This window comes from Rhinolophus ferrumequinum (assembly GCF_004115265.2).
Source record: "Rhinolophus ferrumequinum isolate MPI-CBG mRhiFer1 chromosome 15 unlocalized genomic scaffold, mRhiFer1_v1.p scaffold_54_arrow_ctg1_1, whole genome shotgun sequence".
NCBI classification, from domain to species: Eukaryota; Metazoa; Chordata; class Mammalia; order Chiroptera; family Rhinolophidae; genus Rhinolophus; species Rhinolophus ferrumequinum.
The window spans coordinates 16282171-16303745 of record NW_022680357.1 but is presented as its reverse complement, the minus strand read 5'-3'; the positions used below and the strand labels follow the sequence as shown (position 1 = coordinate 16303745).

At 48.6% G+C, this 21575-nt stretch overlaps 1 protein-coding gene across 5 annotated transcripts in view; it reads left to right on the top strand.

Moving 5' to 3' along the window:
* DNAH3 (dynein axonemal heavy chain 3) overlaps window positions 1-21575 on the top strand; it is a 121555-nt gene that overhangs the window by 20609 nt on the left and 79371 nt on the right. For 4 of the 5 annotated variants that reach the window (XM_033102055.1, XM_033102054.1, XM_033102056.1 and 1 more), the window contains 10 exons: window positions 1540-1676; window positions 3161-3266; window positions 3442-3620; window positions 7015-7199; window positions 8407-8530; window positions 9535-9688; window positions 10502-10646; window positions 11711-11922; window positions 15863-15954; window positions 20055-20169. In XM_033102055.1, the coding sequence (XP_032957946.1) occupies window positions 1540-1676; window positions 3161-3266; window positions 3442-3620; window positions 7015-7199; window positions 8407-8530; window positions 9535-9688; window positions 10502-10646; window positions 11711-11922; window positions 15863-15954; window positions 20055-20169 (1449 nt within the window). Of the gene's footprint in view, window positions 1-1539; window positions 1677-3160; window positions 3267-3441; window positions 3621-7014; window positions 7200-8406; window positions 8531-9534; window positions 9689-10501; window positions 10647-11710; window positions 11923-15862; window positions 15955-20054; window positions 20170-21575 lie in introns of those variants that run through there. The other variant, XM_033102057.1, reaches the window with a different exon arrangement.

The following is a 21575-nucleotide window of genomic DNA, read 5'->3' as shown; positions in this document are numbered from 1 at the left end:
GTGAAAGGCATAAATAAAACGAAGCTGGATGAGGTAAGGGAAGGGTTTTCTAAAGCTAAAAATGCACGAAGGAGCTAAACCAGCATTAGCAGCCATTACTTTCATAATCCGAAAAACACATATGTTACTACGGGAAGGGCTGCTCAGGCCAGTCTCTCTCCTGGTGGAAGAATTGTCTCACTCAAAGTGCCAGGGAAATGCCAAAGCTGAAGAGTTGCAGGCATCAGCACCGAGGGTGATGACAGAACCAAGAAGTCCGGGATCAGAGAGCCAGGAGGATAAGACACAGTGACAGTGATGACCCAAAAGGCCGCCGTTGTCCTCAGCTCAGTTCTGCAGCCGGTTCCGCAGGGCGCGGGAGAACCAGCCACGTTTAAAGGGCAACAGGAGGCGACATTTCCTGTTTCAATAGAAGACTTCTCCCCAGGAGAAGGAAGCACCAGCTGTGGGGCCCTAACCCCTTCCGTCCACAAGCTCTATGATCCCCCATCTTCTGTCTTCACCACCGGCCACAGCAGAGAAACCTGGCACTGGCTTACAAACCTTTGAACTGACCCAAGAGGGAAGACGCAGATCGCAGATCGTTTGCACTTCCTTTGCCCCCTTCTAACTCGATGTTTTGTCATCAATAGCACATACCTGGTGTAACCCAGGAAAGCACTCTGAGGTCTGTTCTGACAAGTGATCACCAGAAACTTCCTTAGCGGCCAGGGCAGTGGAAGGTAGTGGGTCCCCAGCGGGGACTTTGCAGCCTTCATGAGTGTTACCAACGAGAACATTTCTCAGAGATGTACACATGCCATCGAGAAGTTGGAGCGTTTGAATTTTCAGACGAGATACCCTTTGTGCCTCTTGATGATAAAGTCATTGCTTTTTCCCCCCCCTTTGAGCTGAGAGAAGAATCTAGTGTATCTCTCCTTTTCTTCAGATGAGAAAGCAGGAGTCCAGAGAGGAGAATTAGCTTATCTAAGGTCACATAGCCAGTCAGTGGCTGAGTCAGGATTAGAACCTTATCTCTAGTAGCTTCTCATTGGAGAGAAAACGTGATGGGAGAGCGGGGCCAAGCACTGCTGTAATATCCACTCACTCGCGCAATATTGATTGAGCATTTACTATGTGCCAAGCCCCTGCTGGGCCTGTCACAATAGTGACGAAGTCAGATATGATCCAGGCCCTCGTGGTCTTTATATCCCATGACAGAGCTAGAACAGCTTGTGACACATTAATTTAACGACAGCTGTGATGAGTGCCGAGTGGAAAAAATTCAGAATGTGAATTTGAAGCAGAGAAACCTAACATCCACTGGGGTCTGGGGGACTCTCTAAGGACTTGAGACTTGAAAGGAGCAGGGATTAGAAAGATGGATAATCCTGCAAGAGGGAGAGAAGAGAGGGCCCGACCTGTCCAAGGGGAAGTGGAGTAGGGCTGCAGCTGGGGTCCTGGAAATGAGCCCGCTGTAGGGCTTAGCATTTTGATGCGTCTTCCTTCTCGTGTCTGGTGGACGTCTTGTGGCATCCAATGGTGGTTTCTACTCTTTAGGTGGAATCTGTCCTGTTCTCAGAATTGAAAGGATGTAATCTGATTCTTCGAACTGTTAACCCTGAAGAAAAACTGGTTTCTGATTTTGTGGATCAAGCTTTCGTGGTATTTCAGAAAAACCAAGTTGGTCCGCACAAGTAAGTGGTGACTTAGTTATTAGCCTTTGGGCGCATTGGTTTAGAATTCTTAACCATCGTCAGGTGAACAATCACTGTTCCACGCACCTGAAATAAGACGTGATAATAGCCAGTACTTACTTCCATGGGTTATCCCCATTTTACAGATGAGAACACTGTCAGCTTCCCAATGTGATGCAGCAAGTCAGTAGAAGAACCAGAATTCCAGTTCAGTTCCAGGCCCAGCTCCATTATCTGAAAGCCTTGGGGCCAGACAGGCTTGGGCATTTGGGAATTTCACTGGGTTTTACACCAGTGACACAGGCACGCACCCTGTACTGGGTGCGCACCCTGTATCTGGGGCCGCACCCTGTGACCGAACATAGGCATTTCTTCAGCGAGCACTGAATGTTCACACCAGCGGCCTCACATCCATTCAGGGCAGCTTTTGCTGTCAAATGGATCGTGACGCGACTTCCTCTTTTCAGAGCTTCGTGGACTTGGGGCTGAAAGAAAAGGGACTGAGGACCAGTGATCTGAATGTTCCTTAGTCGTCACGCTCGCTGTAGACTGTCTCACGTGGGTAGTCACGAGTTAGGGTGGCCGTAGATGGCAGCTTCCAAACTGAGACACTGGCAGAGCGAAAAGGGTGTGCTTAGCAATTACCAGGGGACAACAGGTGTCACCTGGACTGTCCCACGCAAACCAGGACCCTAACCTAGGAGGGCTCCTTCGCTGCAGCTTGACATTTTAGACCCACAAATTCCATACTATGGAGCCGTCCTGGGCACAGTAGGCTTTTTAGCAGGATCCCTGGCCTCTCTGCCCGTTAGATGCTAGTAAGATCCTCCCCCAGGTGTGACAGCCAAACACGTTCCCAGACGTGGCCAAGATTCTGTCCCTGGGGGCAGAATCACCCCCAGCTGAGAACTGCTGCTGACCTAGTCTGAAAATCATGGCCTCAGATTGGGAAGCTTCCCAGACACATCCTCGATGTGGGGGAACCCGGCCCTGGCATTGCCGCATGGTCTGTTCACAGACAGAGGGAAACTTAACTTTATTCCATTGATGTTAGGTTTATTGGTTCCAAGTTTTCATCTTAAAATTTAGACAGAATTTTAGAGCTGGAAGGAGGGATAGAAAATAATGTTTATTGCACATTCACTGTATGTCAGGCTCAGTATGAATCGCTTTGTCTATACACATTGTTACAGGTTAGCTTTACAACAGCCCTAAGAGGCGTTATCATTTCCACTTAAAATTAAAGACACTGATCTTTGAAAAAGAGAAATATCTTGTCTAATTCACGCCGCCAGGAGGTAACGAAATTGGCGTTTGAAGTGGGAGTTCTGAATTTCCAGTTCATTGTACCTTTTACCACATTATATTTCTCTCTCTTGGTTTGGGCTAATTTTTATGTTGTGATCTCTTCATTTGCCACTCTGACTAATCTGATTGGGTGACCTGTATTTGTTTGTTTGATTTTATGCTCTTCAACACGGAAGGTACTTAAATGTATACAAAAAGTATAATGACCTCTTGGATAGCATGGCAGAACAAAATATCACTGCATTTCTGAAAGAAAATCATGAAATTGAGGATTTTGTGACGGTAAGAGATGCCACTTGACATTTCACACCTTGGTGACCGTCCACTGAGCAGTCAGTGTGTTTTGTTGGCATATGTGCTGTGCTCACCATCGGACGTGGCTGGCCGGGGTGAGGCTGTGGGTAGGTGCATAGAGACAGAAGGCAAATTCAGTTATGCATATGCTCCTTTTTTACAGAGGATCAACAGCATAAAAAAACGGAGAAACGAAATTGCGTCCATGCACATTTCCGTGCCGTTGGCCATGTTCTGCCTTGACGCCATGTGTCTAAATTATGATCTCTGTGAGCGAGCCCAAAATCTTAGTGACCGTCTGATTCACTTCCAAGTGGATATAAACCGGAACACCAATACCAGGTACCGTTATTTGTGCACAGAAATAACAGCGGTGTTTGGCACCAACGGGAGAATGGAAATAGCCAGATCCGCCGCCTTCTAACAATGACCAGACTAAACTTCTAGTTCCAGTTGTTTCTGCCCCAAAGTGAGAGTGGCAAGGAATTCGGGTTCAGGCCAGCAGGCGAACAGCAGGGAGAACGCGGCGTGGGGCTTGAGTGGCGGGGGAAGCATCGTGGGGCCGCATCTCTGATCCTGCAGCCTTCGCCTTCTTGCAGGCAACCTTGGGGAGGTGCTGCTGTGTGGACTTGGCTGCCGGAGGTCGCAGGTCCTCTCACCCATCGTCTAGCAGACGGCAGAGGCACAGGGCGCTTGCAGACCCCTGTAGAACCACTGCTGTGCAGACTCTGCTGTTAGGTCTGGGGTCTGTCAGCCCGTTTAGGCCCAGTACTGCGCCTCCATTGTACTGATGGCTCCCTACATACTAGTCAAGATGTTTGGGGCTGCAAGGGGTAGATGCCCGCACAGACTGGCTAGAGTGAAAACAGGAAGTTGGGGTTCCTGTGCTGCAAGGTTCCAGCTGCTCGCCTCAGGCCGTCAGCCCTCAGTTGGGGTGCCGCCTCCATCCCTCCAGTCATCTTTCCTCTGTGGCGGCTCCATTCTCTGACAGGCTCTCTCTAGAGTGAGCGCCCAGCAGCTCTAGGCCTCCATCCTCCCAGGTTCCCATCCAGAGGGGAAAGAAGGGTTCTCTTTTTCCAGCTGCCTCACAGAAGTGCTGGCCCGTGTGACCCTGGCCCGATTGACTCATTTGTGCGACACCAAACCAACACTGTGGCCAAGAAGGTGGCTTAGATCTGCGTGGTGTTCCCAGCTCTGGGGGATGTCAGCCCTACCTAGACCACGGGAGCTGAGAGAGGGAGAGGGGGCTCCCCAAGAAGCTGAGTCTGCGCTTATCAGAAGAGGGAGGAATGCTGAGCAGCTGGACAGCAACTGTCTGCTGCCGTGTCTCTTATTTGAGTGACAAAATGGCTAATCGTGTTATTGTAGCTTTCTTGCTCAGAGAGTTTTAAACTGCAGACTAAGACGAAGTAGTAATGATGACCACTGTTCATGTTATGTTATATATCATGTTATTCATATACATGTAAATCATCTATGTCATTTTAGCATTTTTATGCTACTTCAAGTTTACAAAAATAACACGTCAGAAACTCACTAGCAAATGAATGACAGGAACAGCTACCATTTTACCAGCACAGGTGATAGTCCAGGCGCCGGGCAAGCATTCTGAACATTACAGATCTAACAGGTCTTCACAACAACCCTAGGAGGTTGTCCATTATGATAATGAGGAATGCGAGACCCCAGGCCATTAGCAACCAGCACATCTGGGGTGTAGCCTGCTTTATTTTGACCCCAAAGTCTGTGCTCTCCACCATCACCCAGCTTTCCCCCTGAGTGGTGACTCGCTGGGTTTCCTGGTTTGGGAGCCAGGAGACTTGGTTTTGAATCCAAGACCTTCCACTTGCGAGTTGTGTGCCCCCTGGAGTCACCTCTCAGGTCTTCCGTGTCTGTGTCTTCCGTGTCTGTGCCCTTTCGTTTGGGACGAGGACAGTAAAAGGTTTGCAGCCTTCACACTTTTGGAAAGTCTGAGCATCAAGAAATTGTTTTCATAAGCAACAGACCCTTTGTTTCTGTCAAATCAGAGCAACACGGTGTTTGGTTGGTTAGGGCATCCGTCCTCATTGGAATAAACTTATACTTTTCTTAGGCCTTTTTAATATAAGTGAAAAGAAGCGTCCCGTTCTGAACCCAGGCATCTCTAAGGATGCAGGAACCGCAGGTTGGTGGCTGAGTTAACCGTTTTTTGGTCTTAAAAATAGTGACTGTGACTCATTTGACCTTCTCAATAACTCATGAGGCAAGTAAGACAGATAGGAGACCCCTTTCTGAACGGAGAAAATGAGGCCCAGAAAGGAAACCTAACTTGCCTACTAAGTGAGTTTGAATTTGAGTCGTCTGATCCCAAACCCTGACCTTGCCACTTCGTTGTCCTGCCATTGCTGACTGGGGTGCCTTCCTGTTTCCTGTAACCAGGTGTACCCTAGAATGGGGTGCTCTGGGCATAAAGGCGAGGGCACCTTGGAGTGCATTGGTAGGAAGTGGGCGTGCCATTCATGTCCACTCCAGGTACACTGTCTAAAGTCGCTAGAACAGTGACGTGAATAGTATGGACCAACATGCAGGACCCAGAGTGGACATACGAAATGATCTCTTTGGTTCAGTGCTTGTTTGCTTCACGGTGAGAATTCTCATGCAAACAATGGCAACAGGTAGAGAGAGGGCACAGATTGGTGCAAGATTTGTTGGTCTCCCTTGTGCCATCCCCTGCACCAGACAGAGGATAGCCCTGTCCTCTGGGATCCCTGGCCTTGTAGATTTGAAGTGATATTGTCTCTACCTATAGAAGGCAGTGTTTCTTGTGCTCAGTTTATCCCTCGATCTTGCTAAGGTGTTTTGTTGGTCAGGTTGCTGATATCACCAACCTGTACTCGGGACCTTTTAGAGGGTCTGGAAGATGCTAGGTCTGCTGCCACCCTTCTGGGCCCTCCCAAGAGGCTGATAGCCAGTGGCCACATGGTATTTACTCAATGTATTCTCATACAAAAGGGAGGAGGATGGATTCACATCCAGCAGGAGTCTGTGAGACTGACAGCGTCTACCTGCGTTGGGTCTGCTGGGCTAGATGCTGTAACACATAGACCCAAGATGTCGTGACGGAACGCAATAGAAGTTTATTTCTTGCTCAGGGTAGCTCCAGTTGGTGGAGGAGACCTACTATGCGCATTCACAAACTCAAGCAAGATGGTGACTTTACATCTTCAACGTGTAGCTTTCAAGGTCATGCTAAGTCCTTGAAAGCATCTTAGACATCTTAGACAGCTGGGGGGAGGAAAGAACATGGAAGCGTATGCAAGGACAGTTTTATGTGCATGCCGTCAGTTCGAACCGGCTCAGACCCTGCCTCTGACACCTGCGTGCCATGTTCCTGTGGATGAAGTGCCCCAGCATCGCTTTCTCCCATTCTAAAACGCCCGTGATAATAATCCCGACTTCTTAGGCTCTTTGTGAAGGTCAAATGAGCTGTATACGTGTTCGGTGATTAGAAGGGGGCGTGGCACATAGTGAAGGACTTAACTGCCTGTCAGATATTGTTCCTGTTTCTACTGTTGTTACCCCAGATGTGTAGTGTGCACGTGCCTGCCGTCCATCCAGGATTTCCAGGTGGAGGAAAGTTGGAAGCCCTTGTTCCAGTCTCCAAATAGGAATCACATCTGTGTTGCGTAATGGGTCTTGTGAGAAAGTGATTTCAGGTGACGATGGTGACGATGATCATGGCTGTTCTTTCCTGTAGCATCTGCAGTCAGTACAGCGACATCGCAGACAAGGTCAGTGAGATTCCCGCCAACACGGAGGAGCTCGTGACGCTCATTAAATTCTTAAAGAAATCCAGTGACGTCACTGTGTTCAAACTCCGGAGGCAACTGAAAGATGCAATCGAACGGCTGGAGTTCCTGATGGATTATGCAGACTTGCCCCGTAAGCCATACGTGTACAAGCAGGTGGATGCGTAGCTTTATATTTTTAAGGAAAAGGAGTCGGAAGGGGGGAGAGTGAGTCACCCCCCCCCCACTGAATATCAATACCAGAGGCTGCTTTGAAGTGCTCCCACGTGGTAGAGGCGCTAACTCGTGCTCCTCCCACAGGAATTTTATTTGGACAGAGGCGATCTTATCATTAGATGAAAAGAAGAAATATCCAGGGACTGACTAGTTCGTAGATACCTGTCTTGGTATCTTGTTCCTGGTATTCCTGGAAAAGCACTTCCAAATGCTGAGTCTTTTTATAAATAGGGAGATTTCGTTCGTCTATCACTTCGGTACAGTTCCAGCTTTGAGGAGGCCCGGGCCCGTTCCTTCTTTCTCCTGCCTAGCGTAAACAGAAAGAGGTCCTAGAGCCCCTTCAAGGCTTATGGGGACAAGTTAGAGTTTGTCGAGACCAGGTTTGTAGGAAAAACTGCTGTGCTTTCCACAAGCCACGTGTCAGAGCTGTTTTCCTCTGGAAATACCTGTGAATTACCTGGTGTTCACAGCGTTGCGGGGGAACGGTGATGGGAGGGAGAGAGAGGGCCTGCGGGGACAAGTGTCTCCTGACCACCCTCCGGCACCTTCTGGAGCTGTGCCCTTGACCCTGTGCACCCTGGACTCTCTCACTGTCCTCTGCCACCTGAATTCCAAGGGTACAGAGGAGCCCAGGACATTTTGACCAGAGCCCTGGGACGCATCGGGCAACTGGCGTAGATATTACTACTGACATTTAACCGACAGGGAGACCGAGACTCAGATGGGATGAAATGGCTTAAAGAGTAGAACCGGAGTTTCATCCCAGGGTCCTACTCTGCTCTGACCTAGCTCAGGAAGGCAGTAAAGTGTGGTGGTTAGAACATAGGCTTGGAAGTTGGTTAGACCTGTATTTGAACTCTGCTCTGCCACGTTCTAGTGGTGACCTTGACCAACTGCTTAACTGTCCCCCTTCTGTGAAAACAAAGATGATAACACTATCTACCTTCTAGCCTGGCCCTTGGTATGAGCTGAGTAAATGTTGGCTGTCATTCATCCATAACGGGCCCACCCATTCATTGTCCCCCACCCCCGCCCATGGCTGTTGACCTCTTGTTCTGCATTGATTCCCTGCATGCCGACCTCTGCTGAGCAGTGTCCGAAAGCAGACTGTGTGTGTTTTGCAGAAAAGGATATCAAATTAAACAGCGCTCTGCTCCTCTGGCCAGACCAGATTGAAGACGTCTTTGAAAACAGCCGAAACCTGCTCTTTAGCAAGAGGGACCAGGCAGAGATGGACCTCGTGAAAAGGTACGGGGAGAGTCCGAGGTTGTTTTAGAAATGATACCCAGCTTCAGAACACACTGCCTGTTTCCTGCTTCTGTCTGAATCCCCCCACAGCAACGCGTGGGCGAGGGCTGAAGACAGTTGGTGGAGAAGGAATTTCCTTTTGTTTCCCACCGAGGGATGCTCTCTTTAAGCCTGCTCCCCTGTAGAACCCTGCCAGTGCCTTCCCCACCCCGACCCCCGCCTCGAGCAGTTGGAATTTGGCTGTGCAGAGAGAAAAAAAGACAAAAATAGGGGCGTGTAATAACGGCCTCGCAAGAATCACAGCAGAATCTGCCTTCCCTTGGAGACCACAGATGTGTGACAGAGCAGGACAGTGACAATAAAGGCCTGGAAGGAGGCTGACAAAATGCCTACTGTGCAGCTGGTGTTGTCAATGCCAGTGTGGCTGTCATCTTTATTCCTTCATTATTTAGTGTGGATCTCTACTATGTGCGCTGCTCTTTTCTGGACATGGAAGTGTGCTTGGCTGCTAAGGAAAGATTCTCATGCAGTAACAAAGAACATGTAGACATGCTGAAAACTCAGGCAATCCAGTGATGTGGGCAGGTGCTATGTACCGGGGAAAGACAGGCACTCAGGCACAAGCTTGTAACAGTTTGTTTATGAACTTCAGATCCATACCAATTACTATCCACTTCACACATGACATTCCTACTGCCCAACTTGAGGTCCCGTCATCCCTCAAATTCTCACAAGAAAGAGACAGAGTGGATAACAGCAGGGATTTCTACACAGAATGGGAATTGGGGCTAAAGGGGAAACCCGTTTAGTCGCTACCTTCGAAATGTGTCTTAGGTCGGGTGTCCAGAAAAAAAAACCCAGTAACAACAACGAAAGGTGTGCGTGTCGCATCAGAGATCGAATCAGAGATCAAATCCCCAGGCTTGCGTGTGGGTGAGCGATATTGTGACTTTGAAAATCACAAATGGAAACCCCGAATGTGATTGGTCTGTCTTTACTTTCAGGTGCTCAGTGTTCGAGTTGAAACTCGAGGGCTACAGCAAGGAACTGGAAGGTTTCAGGAAGCGTGAAGTGATGACTGCAGAAGAAATGAAGCACAACGTGGAAAAGCTTCACGAGCTTTCTAAGCACCTAGACCAGGCGCTCGTGGAGTTTGAGGTTTGGGGACTTGGGGTGGGGGGGACCTCCGACTCTGTGCTGCTCTCTTACAGTTTCTGGTCGTTGGTTTTATATTTTCCTAACTTTACCTGTCAGGTGGCTAGCATTGGTTGATTGATTGACTGGTTCTTTCATTGGTACTTTCAACTACCTTTGTCCATATCCTGCGTTATATTAGCTTTTTGTTGGTCACTGAGAACACAGAGAAGATATTATAATAGAATGATTGCTCATCTGCATTGAGCCTTTATCACGTGCTCAGCATTGTGCAAAGGGCTTCCTGTGCGATGCGTCACTTAATGCCCGTAACAAACTTTTGTGGGACGTACTCTTATTACCCCTATTTATCCCTATTTAAAATGAGAGAGTTAAGACTTGGAGAAGCTAAGGAATTTGTCCTGAAATTCAACTAGCTAAGGAATTTGTCCTGAAATTCAACTAGCAAGTTCTTTAACCATTAAAGTTCTTCCCTCTGAGGCAAGTCAGCACAAGAAGGCAACGTCATGTAAACAGCTTGAGTACAGGTGAAAATGGTGCACGTGGGACATGGGTATGTTACTGTGGGAACAAAGTTGGTGGAGCAAGTGGCAAATTATCCTAGAGTTTCACCCAACTAGACCTCAGCTGCCATGGCCCTTGGAGGGACAAACGGACCTTCTTGCTTGAGTCCATGCCTTATTTTCCTCCCTTGCTCTCCAGACGAACAAGCAGCTTCCTCCACTTGGTTCTCAGAGAATTGAGGGATTTGCCACGGTGGCTTCCAGGCTCAGGGGGTCCGCCCACCCACACCCAGCATCCCCTTTTGCCCTGCAGATGATCAACAAGGAGGAGGAGCTGTTGGAAAGGGAGAAGAGCACCTTCCCTCTCCTGCAAACGGTGATGACCAACAAAGTGCCCTACGAGCAGCTGTGGGTGACGACGTATGAGTTCAGCACCAAGTCCGAGGAGTGGATGAACGGTGAGACGCTCCCTCTGCGGGGCGGCTGGGGGTGGGTCATGGAGCCACCCCAGCCAGCTCTGCAACAGAGTCTGAACTTCAGGTTCTGGCTGAGCTGCACACCAGGTCCTGGTACTCAGGATTAAGGCAGCCAGAGTCAGACTCTCCTGACCTGATAGTGAGGGAAGGCTGGGATCAAAAAGCCCGACCCATTGCCAGGGTCAAACAGTACTCAGCCCCCCCAGAGGCATGGATCCAGTGGTGACTCAGCGAGGCAAAGGGTCGGGGCAGAAGATGGTGGTTCCACTGCTGTGTGGCCTCAGGAAGGGCAAGCCAGGGTGCTGGACACTTCTAGAAACTTCCTTTCCTTCATCGCCAACAGGACTAATGATGGATCTGACATGGAGCCGGGGGCAGGGAGGGAGAAGGAAGGACGAGAGTACCTTTTGCATCATTAGCTCTGGCAGTGTGGGGGGTGTTGCCGTCACTAAATACCACTGGCCTCGTTTTCGGCTGGTCTTCTTGTTCTTAGGAGAGTGTCTTTCACAGAGCAGAAGTTTGCATTTGCATTTGAGGTGTCATTCTTTGTTTTTAAAATAATCCATTTTTAAATAATGGCAAGCCTACATAAAAGTTGCCAGAACGGAACAGAGAGCTCCCATATCTCCATCACTCACGTCCCGCGGTTGCTAATATTTCACAGCGTCTGTGGAGCACCTTTTAATCCTTCTGGAACAGCATCCGTAACTTCCTGACAATTGGTTCCCGATCTGCCTTGTGTTACACGCCAGGCGCCATGTTAGCCTCTGTACACGTCTCACTTATGTGCACGGCCACCCTCTAAGGCGTCCATTGTCACCCGTATATCACAGGTGACTCTGCTGAAGCTTTGAAAGGTTCAGTAAACACGCCTAAGGCTGCACCGGCTAAGTGTAAGTTTCAGATCCAGACCCAGCTCCAAAGCCTGTGCTTGTTCCAATCTCCACACCGTAGGCCCACTTCTCAGTACTGGGAATGAAAGGTACACGCGACTGACGCCTACCTGAGGGCCTGACCCTTCACTCACCCCATCTTTTCTATTTCAGGACCCCTCTTTTTACTGAATGCTGAGGAAATCGTGGAGGAAATAGGGCTTATGTGGAGGACGATATACAAATTGACCAAGACCTTCGCCGACGTGCCTGCACCCAGACGCTTAGTGGAGAATGTGAAAATGAAGATTGAGAAGTTCAGGCAGCATGTACCTGTCCTCACCATTTCCTGCAACCCGGGGATGAAAGATCGGCACTGGCAGCAGGTGTGGAAACTGCCCCCTCCCCTGGCAGCCCGTCCCTGGTCACCCCGGGGAGGCAGGCGCCATTATGGGTCAAGCGCCTCCTTTCTGAAAGGAGCATGTTGGCAGCCGGGAGGGGGCTGTGATCATGGGGCTGACACCCCTTTGACGGAAGGAAGCGGGCAGGTTAAGGTGTGAACTGCCTGCCTCTCCACATGAGCCTTTGACCCTTTTCTTTGGGGACCCCAAGACTTGTGGTTGTGTGCTGTGCCTGCCAGTGGCCACCAAGGCTCTCCTTGTCTGCACTGGAGTTTAAAGCCTCAGAAGGGTGTTGAGTTACAGTGGGAGGGGCCTTGCTTGGTTCCTTGACCTTGGGGACAGAGAAGACAAAGTCACACGTTGGTGGGGGGAGGTCCCTAACCGTGCCTGCTGACTCTTGCTTGGTTTTGTCCAGCTCGCAGTATTCAGAAATATTTGGCACTCTTCTTTCAGCCCTTTGAGTCTATAAATGAGAATGATAAATATTCAGCCTAAAAATAGGTGGGATTTTTATAAGCAACCAAGTGTGAGGGTGATAAGCGTGGTGTGAACATTGAGCAGAGGAAGGAAAAATTCGCTGTGTTTCTAGAATAATGATCACATTCGCGGGCTAGCAGTGGCCTTAAAGCACCCCCCCCCCGGGGAGTTTCTGTGTGCCGAGGTGGAGGTGAGCGTCCATAGGCAGATTCGTCTCCGACCTGGCCTGGATGGCCCTCTCGGGACCATGCACACGGCTGAGGACACTGGCTCTGGAAGGACCCAATCTGAGAGCACACCCAGAACCTTCCAGAGAATGGAGCCCGAGCACGTGGCTAGGAGCGTTTTGATCTCCCTGGAAGTCAGAGACCTGGACCCATGAGAGACTTGGGAACTTTCTGTAGAGGGGAGCTACTTTCAGTTTCCCGGGAACCTTGAAGCTCAAGATTCCCTAAGCGAGAGGTACAGAGAAGGGTAGAGGAGAGGTCACCTGGGTCCCCATCAGAGGACAGCTGCCCTCACCTGGTGCCCATAGGGTACTTCCCCTGGGGACCTTGCCTAGGAGGGTTGGGGAGGTTGGTGGTGCCAGGTCTCTCCATGAGATGGCACTGTAGGAAGTGCCCTCATCATGCCGGTTAAACACCCTGCAGTGGGGCTCGGAAAGCCATCCCCTCCACCTGGTGCTTTCCCCTGGTGGCGCTGTTCTCATGCGTGGGCACAATTCCTAGGCGTTCATAATTCTCATTTACAGGCCACTTAGGTGGACAGATTGGAAAAAATGTCCCTTAGAATTAAGCTATCACAGCAATAATTGCTAAGACATACTGAGTACCGACTATATATTGGGTACTGTGTTGTATACTTGCTGTGGGGTGTCTCATTTCATCCTCCCAGCAACCCTTTGAAGTGTAGGGACTGTCATTATCTCCATTGCACAGATAAGAAAACTAAGTCCTAGATTAAGCTGTCACATGGCTAGTAAATGAGAAGGGAGGGAACAGGAGTCTAGGGCTCTGCTTCTGCCTAGGTGAGTAAAAAGAGAACAAAACAAAGCAGATGAGGGAGGAGTGGACGGTAGGGGGCAGTGAGCCCAGGTAAGCGTGGAGAGCAGCCTGGCAAGGTGGCTGCAGAGCAGTGAGCCCTGAAGCGGAAGCCCAATGGGCTGAGTAGTTAAAGATGAGCTCCGAAAGGACAGAGGCCACCAGGCACACTCAGACCGCCCCCCCACTCCGAGCCCCTTCCTGCCTGCATTGTAGTTCCCACCACTCGTCACGCCGTGACAACCCCAGGCCTGGTGAAGCCCTTCTCCATCTCAGTGCCCAACTCAGGGGATCCATTTGCACAGGTTCTGAGGCTTTGAAGGCTAGATCTATAGCTGTCTAGGCTGGAAGGTGGGTCTTCTGGGGTCATGGGTGGCTGGGTGGAGGTTTCTGACCATTTCCCAGAAATTTAGCAGGAAAGCCTGGTCCCCATGTTTGGGGCACAGATTTTACTGCTGTCAGCAAAGGGGGTTGCTACTGTGGTTTAAAACGAGATGGAACAGGTGACATTTGTCTTTAGGAAGAATCCACACTGATGAGTAGCAAACCTGGCCTCTCAGACACTGCGGCCCAATAGAAGTACAATATGAGTACCTGTGTGATTTTAAAGTTTCCGGTAGCTACATTTTAAAAAGCATAAACAGGTGAAATCAATTTTATGAATAAATTTTATTTAACCAAACATAGCCAAACTTTTATCAGTTCAACAGGTAATCGGTATAAAAATGTTAATGTGATGATACCTCACATTATATCTTTCAGGCTAAGTCTTTGAAACATGCTGTACTTTTATACTTACAGCACATTTCAGTTGGACTAATTGCATTTCAAGTTCTCCATCGCCGCCAGGGGCGTGTGGCTCCATTCTTGAGAGCGTAGTTCTAGGCTCCTAGCAGTAGAAAACCAGATGCTTTGATAATCTCTGCAATTAACAAAAGCAACTGGTGTAATAAAACTACCAATCTCTGAGCCTTTCTTATGGGCCAAGCTCTCTGCCACGTGCTTTGTATAGTTATGTCATTTCATCCTAGAGATAGTCAATGTGTGGTGCTGAGCTGTACTTTTCAGGTCGTAGAGAAGGAGAGCCCAGGGCTCGCAGGACCAGTTGTGCAGATCGTTGCACTGCACAAGTCGAAGGAGTGCTGTTTTTGTGCAGTGCAGCGTGAGTTGACCGTTCCAAAGTTAAGCAACGTATAACTTGCACAACTGTACCTGGAAGACCTGTGAGAGGCATAAGAGCTTTGGAACCTGAATTAGATACAAGTCCCAATTGTGCCATTTGGTAGCTGGATGGTCGTGGACAAGATACTTAATTTCTTTCTCTTAATTTCCTTATAGGTAAAACACTAATAAAAACTTCTTTATTATGTTGGGAGAATGAAATAAGTACTGAAAGCTCTTGAGACAGTGCCTACTACCTAGTGAGCCCTCAGTAAATGGTACTTTTATTATTTCATCTCCTAGGGGTCCTCCAGGTGTCCGCAGCCATTTGAATTAGCTGGCTCACTCATGCTTTCACTATACAAATATTTATCGGTGCCTATGAAATGCCAGGCGCCAGGGACACAAGGCTAAATGACAGAACACGACAACTCTCATGTCCCTTTCTGCTCTGACATTCTTTAGTCCTTCTGGGGCTGGTCAAGGACAAACTTGGGCAGTAGGTGAGGTTTTCCAGTCGTACTCCCCTGCTGCCCTCATTCTCTTGAGCAGCCCAACCCTCAGACTGCCCAGATCTTGCAGTGCCCGGGAGAGGTGTTCAAAAGCCGCCAGAGACTTCCCTGAAGACCTTTCTCAGGGATGTTTACATTTAAAACACAAGTTCAGCGGATCATTGACACCGAAGGACAGGAACACCAGGTGCTCACATTTCCAACAAGTTAGCACACTGGGATGGAAAGGAAGATGTTTGCAGGAGCCCTGCCTCCTTTCCCGCAGCCTCAGGTCACAGAATTGGGGGTCTGCCTGTCACATGTACTCACGACTTCCTCCCCTTATTCAGCAAACACTGCAGCCTCTGTCATGGATCAGGCTTTGCAGTAGGTCCTGGCAGCACAAAAACAAACCAGACAGGCCCAGCCCCCGAAATGCCGACAAGTTTGCACTGTGCCCCATGCCAGTGGACCCGCCCCCCGTAAACCAGATGCAAGGCAGTGTGGGTCCTGGGCTGCCTCCCGCCTCTTCAGATGTGCTCCTGCCAGTCCATAGCCACTGGCAACAGGCAGCTGTTTGAATTGAAGTAAAGTGGAAAACTCAGTCTCTCAGTTGTACTAGCCACATGTCCAGGGCTAACCAGTGAAGGTGACTGGGGGCTACTGTACGGCGAGGTGCAGACACAGAACATTCCATCATCACTGCGAAGTCACTACCTTGAACCAAAAGTGCTTATTTTCCTCTCTTCTTTGCAGATCAGTGAGCTCATCGGCTATGAAATAAAGCCCACAGAAACGACTTGTCTCGCAAATATGCTGGAATTTGGATTCAGCAAATTCATTGACAAGTAAGGCTCCTTCCCCCCGCTTCAGGAAATTATTTGGTCAAAGTAGCTGTGCAGTCCCACCATGGTAGGACTGGCCTCATAGCAGGCTGTTTTCTTCCTTCTGGTTTAGCGTAACCTAAGACTTTTTAGTAACCTCCACATCCCGTGTTTGGCTGCAGAATTGACGACAGATTATGACTAGAAAATTGAGTCAGAAATTTCGTTCAAAGGGACATTGTTTTGGGGAAGTTCTTTGAGCCAGAACTCTAAGCCCAGCTGTCAGTGACTTCAGGAAAAACCATTTAACATTTCTGGACCTCAGTTTCCCCTTCTTTAAACAAACCAAAAAAACCCAAACAACAAACAAGAGTGGCTGGCTCTCTGAGCTCTAAAACTCCCTGACACATGATCAAATGAAAGATCTCGTCACTTGCTTACTCCCCTTCTCCAAATGCCCCTGGAGTCTGTGTGTGAGAATTTGTCCTATTTGAATTGCTCTTTTTAGGACCAGACATTCTCAGTACCCTGTTTGTTTTTCCACACTTCCTTCAGGGCAATGGATGGGAAGATGCTGTGTTGACATCACCTAGGAATTTATTAGAAATGCATGTTCTCAGGTCCCACCCCCATCTACTGAATCAGAAATTTGGGGGTGGAACCTGCCATGTGTCTTTTAACCAGTCCTCCAGGTCAGCTAGCCACATGTAGCTATTAAGCCCTTGAAATACAGCAATTCCGAATTAGATGTGCGAGAACTGTCAGATACAGGCTGGATTTCAAAGCCTTATTAAGAAAAAAAAAACCAACACAGTATCTAATTTTAATATTGACTATGTGTTGAAAAGATAATAGTTTAGATATGTTGAGTTAAAATAAACTATTAAAATTAATTTCACCTTTTTCTTATTACTTTTTAAAATGTGACTATTAGAAACTTTAAAATGACATGTGGCTCATGTTATATTTTGAATGGATGGGGTTGCTTCAGGCGATTCTGATCCAAAGTGGAGTTTGAGAACCCTTCCCCCACACATGGCAGACCAGGCCTAATCTAAGGTGCTTCCAGGCCCCCCAAATTCTCCGCTGCCTGAAAATTGTGATACCCCCATCGACATAAGAATGTCCAAACCTGTAGAACATTTTTATAAGAGCTTATTAGAGTTTATCTGAACCAAACAGGATTTGCCTGGAAACAAGATCTCAACAGACTGAGGAAAATGCTTCCCAAAATGACAGTTTGTGTTTTTTTTTTAATGCATTTGGAATTAAGGATGATGATATGGAGGTGGGAGAAAGCAAGGCAGGGATTGGGAGAAAGCAAGGCGGGGATTGGGAGAAAGCAAGGCGGGGATTGGACTACAGGGTAGTTAACAAGATCAGGTGTTCTTTCAAGGGTGGTCCCATTTATGTCAAAGGTGTGTTAACGAGATGCACAGAAACAATGGACAGGGCTGCTTACGGCAAAGATAAGCCTCTCACTAAAGAAGTTATAGGCCTGGGGGGGTGACTCCCCACCCTGACCTGCCCAGCTGAGAATTTATGATCGGGTCTCCCTGGGAGGTTACTTTTGCTCCGCTGACTTGCCCGATTTATTATAGAGCCCCTTTGTGGTCCACCCCCCAGGACCACCATAAGTGTCCTTTTTTTAATGAGTAACCCTAGAGTCACATGCATTTCTACTGCGTCTAGGTTATTTTATTCAAGGGCCTCATTTCCCCCAATGAGATGCTTCCAAGAGATACCTTCTGTTGAACGTTTAGCCTGCACCCAGCACTTACGAACGTTAACCAAGTTACCCATCACAACAACCTAATGTTCTAGCTACTAATATTCACATGTTATAGAGGAAGAAATTGGTTAGAGAGAGGAAATAACTCACCAGAGGTCACAGGTACTAAGTGAAAGAACCAAGGCTGGAGCCCAGGCTGGCTAGCTGACCATTATCTTTTATGCTTAAAAAATAAACCCATCCAAGGAGACAGAGACCAAGCGAACACGCACTGACTCGGCCACTCTCCACACCAACATGCTCAAGTGACAGATCCAGAAGGGGTGACGCCTTGGCCAAGGTGTTCACCTCTGTGGGCCTCAGTCTTCTCATCTGTAGAATGGGGAGAATAGTAGGTGATTACTGTGAGGGCTGTGAGTTAAGGCGAGCAGCCGGAACTGGTTTAACCATCAAGATCTCAGCCACTGCCTGTCAGGGAACTGTCATGTTCCCCGTCCCCCGCCACCCCTGTCAGGGCAGCTCTATCCCAGCCCACAGCCTGTGAACTGCTTTCGCACCTTTGGGGAAGGTCAACTCTTGATACACTTCACGGACTCCTAAACTGATTAATCCCTGCCCGTGCAATTAGTTGCATCATTTTAAGTCCTACGGTGTGTTGCAAGCGTTTGATCTTATTTAAATACACCAACAACCCCTAATATGGGCACATGGGGACCTGCTAACTGTCAAGGGCCTTGGTTGCAGCCACACCGCCAGCCTTTACGTCTCATACTCACCTAGGCTGGCACCTGCTTCTGTGAATTATCCCCTATTTACACGCTTTTTCGGGTTGTCTCCCAAAAAGGCCCCATTTAGGACGGTGACCACGCCACTGAGGTCTCGTTCAGTCGTGTTTGGCATTATCTGGGCTTCATCTGCCTCCCTGCATGAGGCTAAACGAGGGCTCTCATCTCTGTTTAGTTGGCCCTAAGTGTTCAAACCACCTGAACAACTAACTCTAGTGCCCGTTCTGACAAAGAGAGGGGAGAGGGCACTTGGGGGAGACAGCAAGCACCGAATTAGGAGTCAGGGGAGCCGATGTCCAGACCCGCTCCCGGCACTCCCCTCTGTGTGGGGCTTTGGACACTTCACTTACTTCCTCTGGGCTTCAGCGTGCTGACCTGTAAGTAAAGACCAGTTGGTCTTTCTGCAGTCGAGGGTGCAGCAAAAGATGAATGTTGGGGCAAAGAGATGAATAATTCCTCCTTCTCCTTCTGAGAACTTTGCTTCCCGATTTTCTGGCCATGTGGGAGTTTAGGACCTGGAGCTCCATGTAGAAACAAGAAGAAAGGAATTTGTCGTCCCCTTTCCCTCCTTCCGCCCCTCGCCCTTTCTGTGGGACAGAGGGGCTACAGATGGGTGGACACAGCATATCAAGAAAACAGCAGGTATCTTTTTAAAAAGGTAGGGACTGGAAGTGAAGCAAAAACCATCACGTGAGTTAACAGAAGTGCTCAGATCTGAACAAAACGTCAGAAGAAGAATTCTAGAGTAAATAAGGAGTAAATGAAAATGGAAAAAAGAGGTGTTGTCTTAATGACCTTAAAACAGTGGTTCTCAACTGGGGACGATTTTGCAATCCCAGGGGACCTTTGGCAACATCTGGAGACATTTTTGATTGCCATGACTATCGAGAGGTGGGGATGGAGGGGCGTCTGTTCCTGGCGTCTAGTGCATAGAGGCCAGGGGTGTTGCTAAACATCCTACAGTGCCCAGGACGCACCCCTCTCACCCCACCCAGAGCAAAGGATTAGCCACCCTCTAGTAATTAGCTAGGGCTGCTGTAACTCATACGACAGGCTGGGTGGCTCAAACAACAGAAATTTGTTTTCTCAGTCCTGGGAGGCTGGAAGTCCAAGATCAAAGCGTTGGCGAGACTGGTTTCTCCTGAGGCCTCTGTCCTGGGCTTATAGACAGATAGCTGCCTTCTCCCTGTGTCTTCCCTCTGTTAGTGAGTGTCGGCCTAATCCCCTCTTCCTATAAGGACCCCAGTCAGATTGAATTAGGACCCACCTAGGACCTCAGTTTAATTTACTGCTTCTTTAAAGACCCCATCTCCAAACAGTACCTCGTATTCTGAGGTACCAATAGGGCACCTCACAGGCTGGGTTAGGACTTCAGCACACGATTTTGAGGAGACGCAATTCAGCCCATAACACAGCCCGAAAAGTCTCTAGTGCTGAGGGTTAGACACCCTGCAAAACATTGGAGGTAGCTGGCAAATCGTAGAGTAGGATAGTAATTCAGTACAATCGAGGGCGTTCGCATTTCTCTTAAGGCTGAGCTGAAATTCCTCCTCTTCCGTGTTTTCACTGCCTTCTCCTGTCGCCTGTCACTCTGTTCTCTGTTTCAGACTAGAGCCCATTGGAGCAGCCGCCAGCAAGGAATACTCTCTGGAGAAAAACCTGGACAAGATGAAGCTAGACTGGGTTAACCTGACTTTCAACTTCGTGAAGTACAGAGACACCGTGAGTCTCACTCCCAGTGTCCAACCCCCTGCCAGCAGCCCCTGTCAGTTACAGAACTCACTGAGAAAGAAGGATCCATTTAATTTACCTTTATTGAGATACAATTGACATAGAACAATGTGTCACTGAAGGCACACAGCGGGGATTTGATACATTTATCTGTTGCAATATGATTACCACCGTAGAATTATCATTTCTTTTTTGTGGTGGGAACAATTAAGATCTAGTATCTTAGCAACTCTGACGTTCCTAAGCCGTACGGTTGTCTGTAATCACTGTGCGGTGCATTCGTGTTTCCTGCCGGCCGCCTTCCTGTGTCACTCATCCTTCCTGTGGGCACCACTGGAGAGGCGCATCTTCAAATGAGAGATGCCTTGGGATTCAGAGCAACAGCTTTCCCAGTGCCAAGGAGGTGACAAATCTCCGGAATTAGCCTCTCCCAGGGAAGGCTCCCAGGTCCCGCAGAAGCATACCTGAATTAAATGATGCTTAGTGCTTCGCAAAAGAAAAAAAAAAAAAAAATCCCAGTTGATTCTTTCTGACTCCTCCACCCCCAGAATGCGTGGGCATCTGTATTTTTAAGGCACACCTGGTGCCGTAGACCTGCCACAAGGGGACAGATGCTTGTCAGCCTCCTTGCCACGATGGCCTAGGAGGAAAAGTGCCATCCATGTACAAGGCTGACCTTTAAGATACAGTAACCTCAACTATCGTGTTTCCCCGAAAATAAGACCTACCCTGAAAATAAGCCCGAGTTAATATCGTCAGCCAGACCGACGCATTTAGTACGTTATGACGATGTGTTCCAGAAGATGACATGACTGTATTTCTATAAATGTAGATTGTTGTACATCAAAAAATAAGACATCCCCTGGAAATACGCCCTAATGCGTCTTTTGGAGCAAAAATGAATATGAGACCCGGTCTTATTTTCAGGGAAACACGGTAGTAAACTGTGGCCTAGTAAATTATAGGCCAAGGTTTCCAAACTTTCTTGGTTCACAGTGCGTTTTGTGTCTAAGTACTTTTTTCATGGTTACTCCCGCCCCCCCACAAAAGAAATACCTCATAGCCTTGTTTATGAAGTAATTAGGTTCAAACAATAAGTATCTGTGTCCTGTCACCTTAACAGCTGTTTGGAAAAAAATACATGTAAAGTCAAAGAAACACGTGTATGTTATTTTTAAGTAACCACCGTTCTCGGCTGTGAGTTTGCTTCAGCGCCCTGAGCACATAGTTTGGGAATTACCAGTCCAGGCATCACCAGTCAGATTAGCAGCTGACCCCACCTGAGGGAGAGCAGGAAAGCCAGGGGACAGGAAGTAGGGATATAGAGAAGGGCAGAGCTCGTCCTCCCCCCAGCAGACAGGCCTGGGCTTAGGCCAGCTGATTTCTGCAAAGGAAGT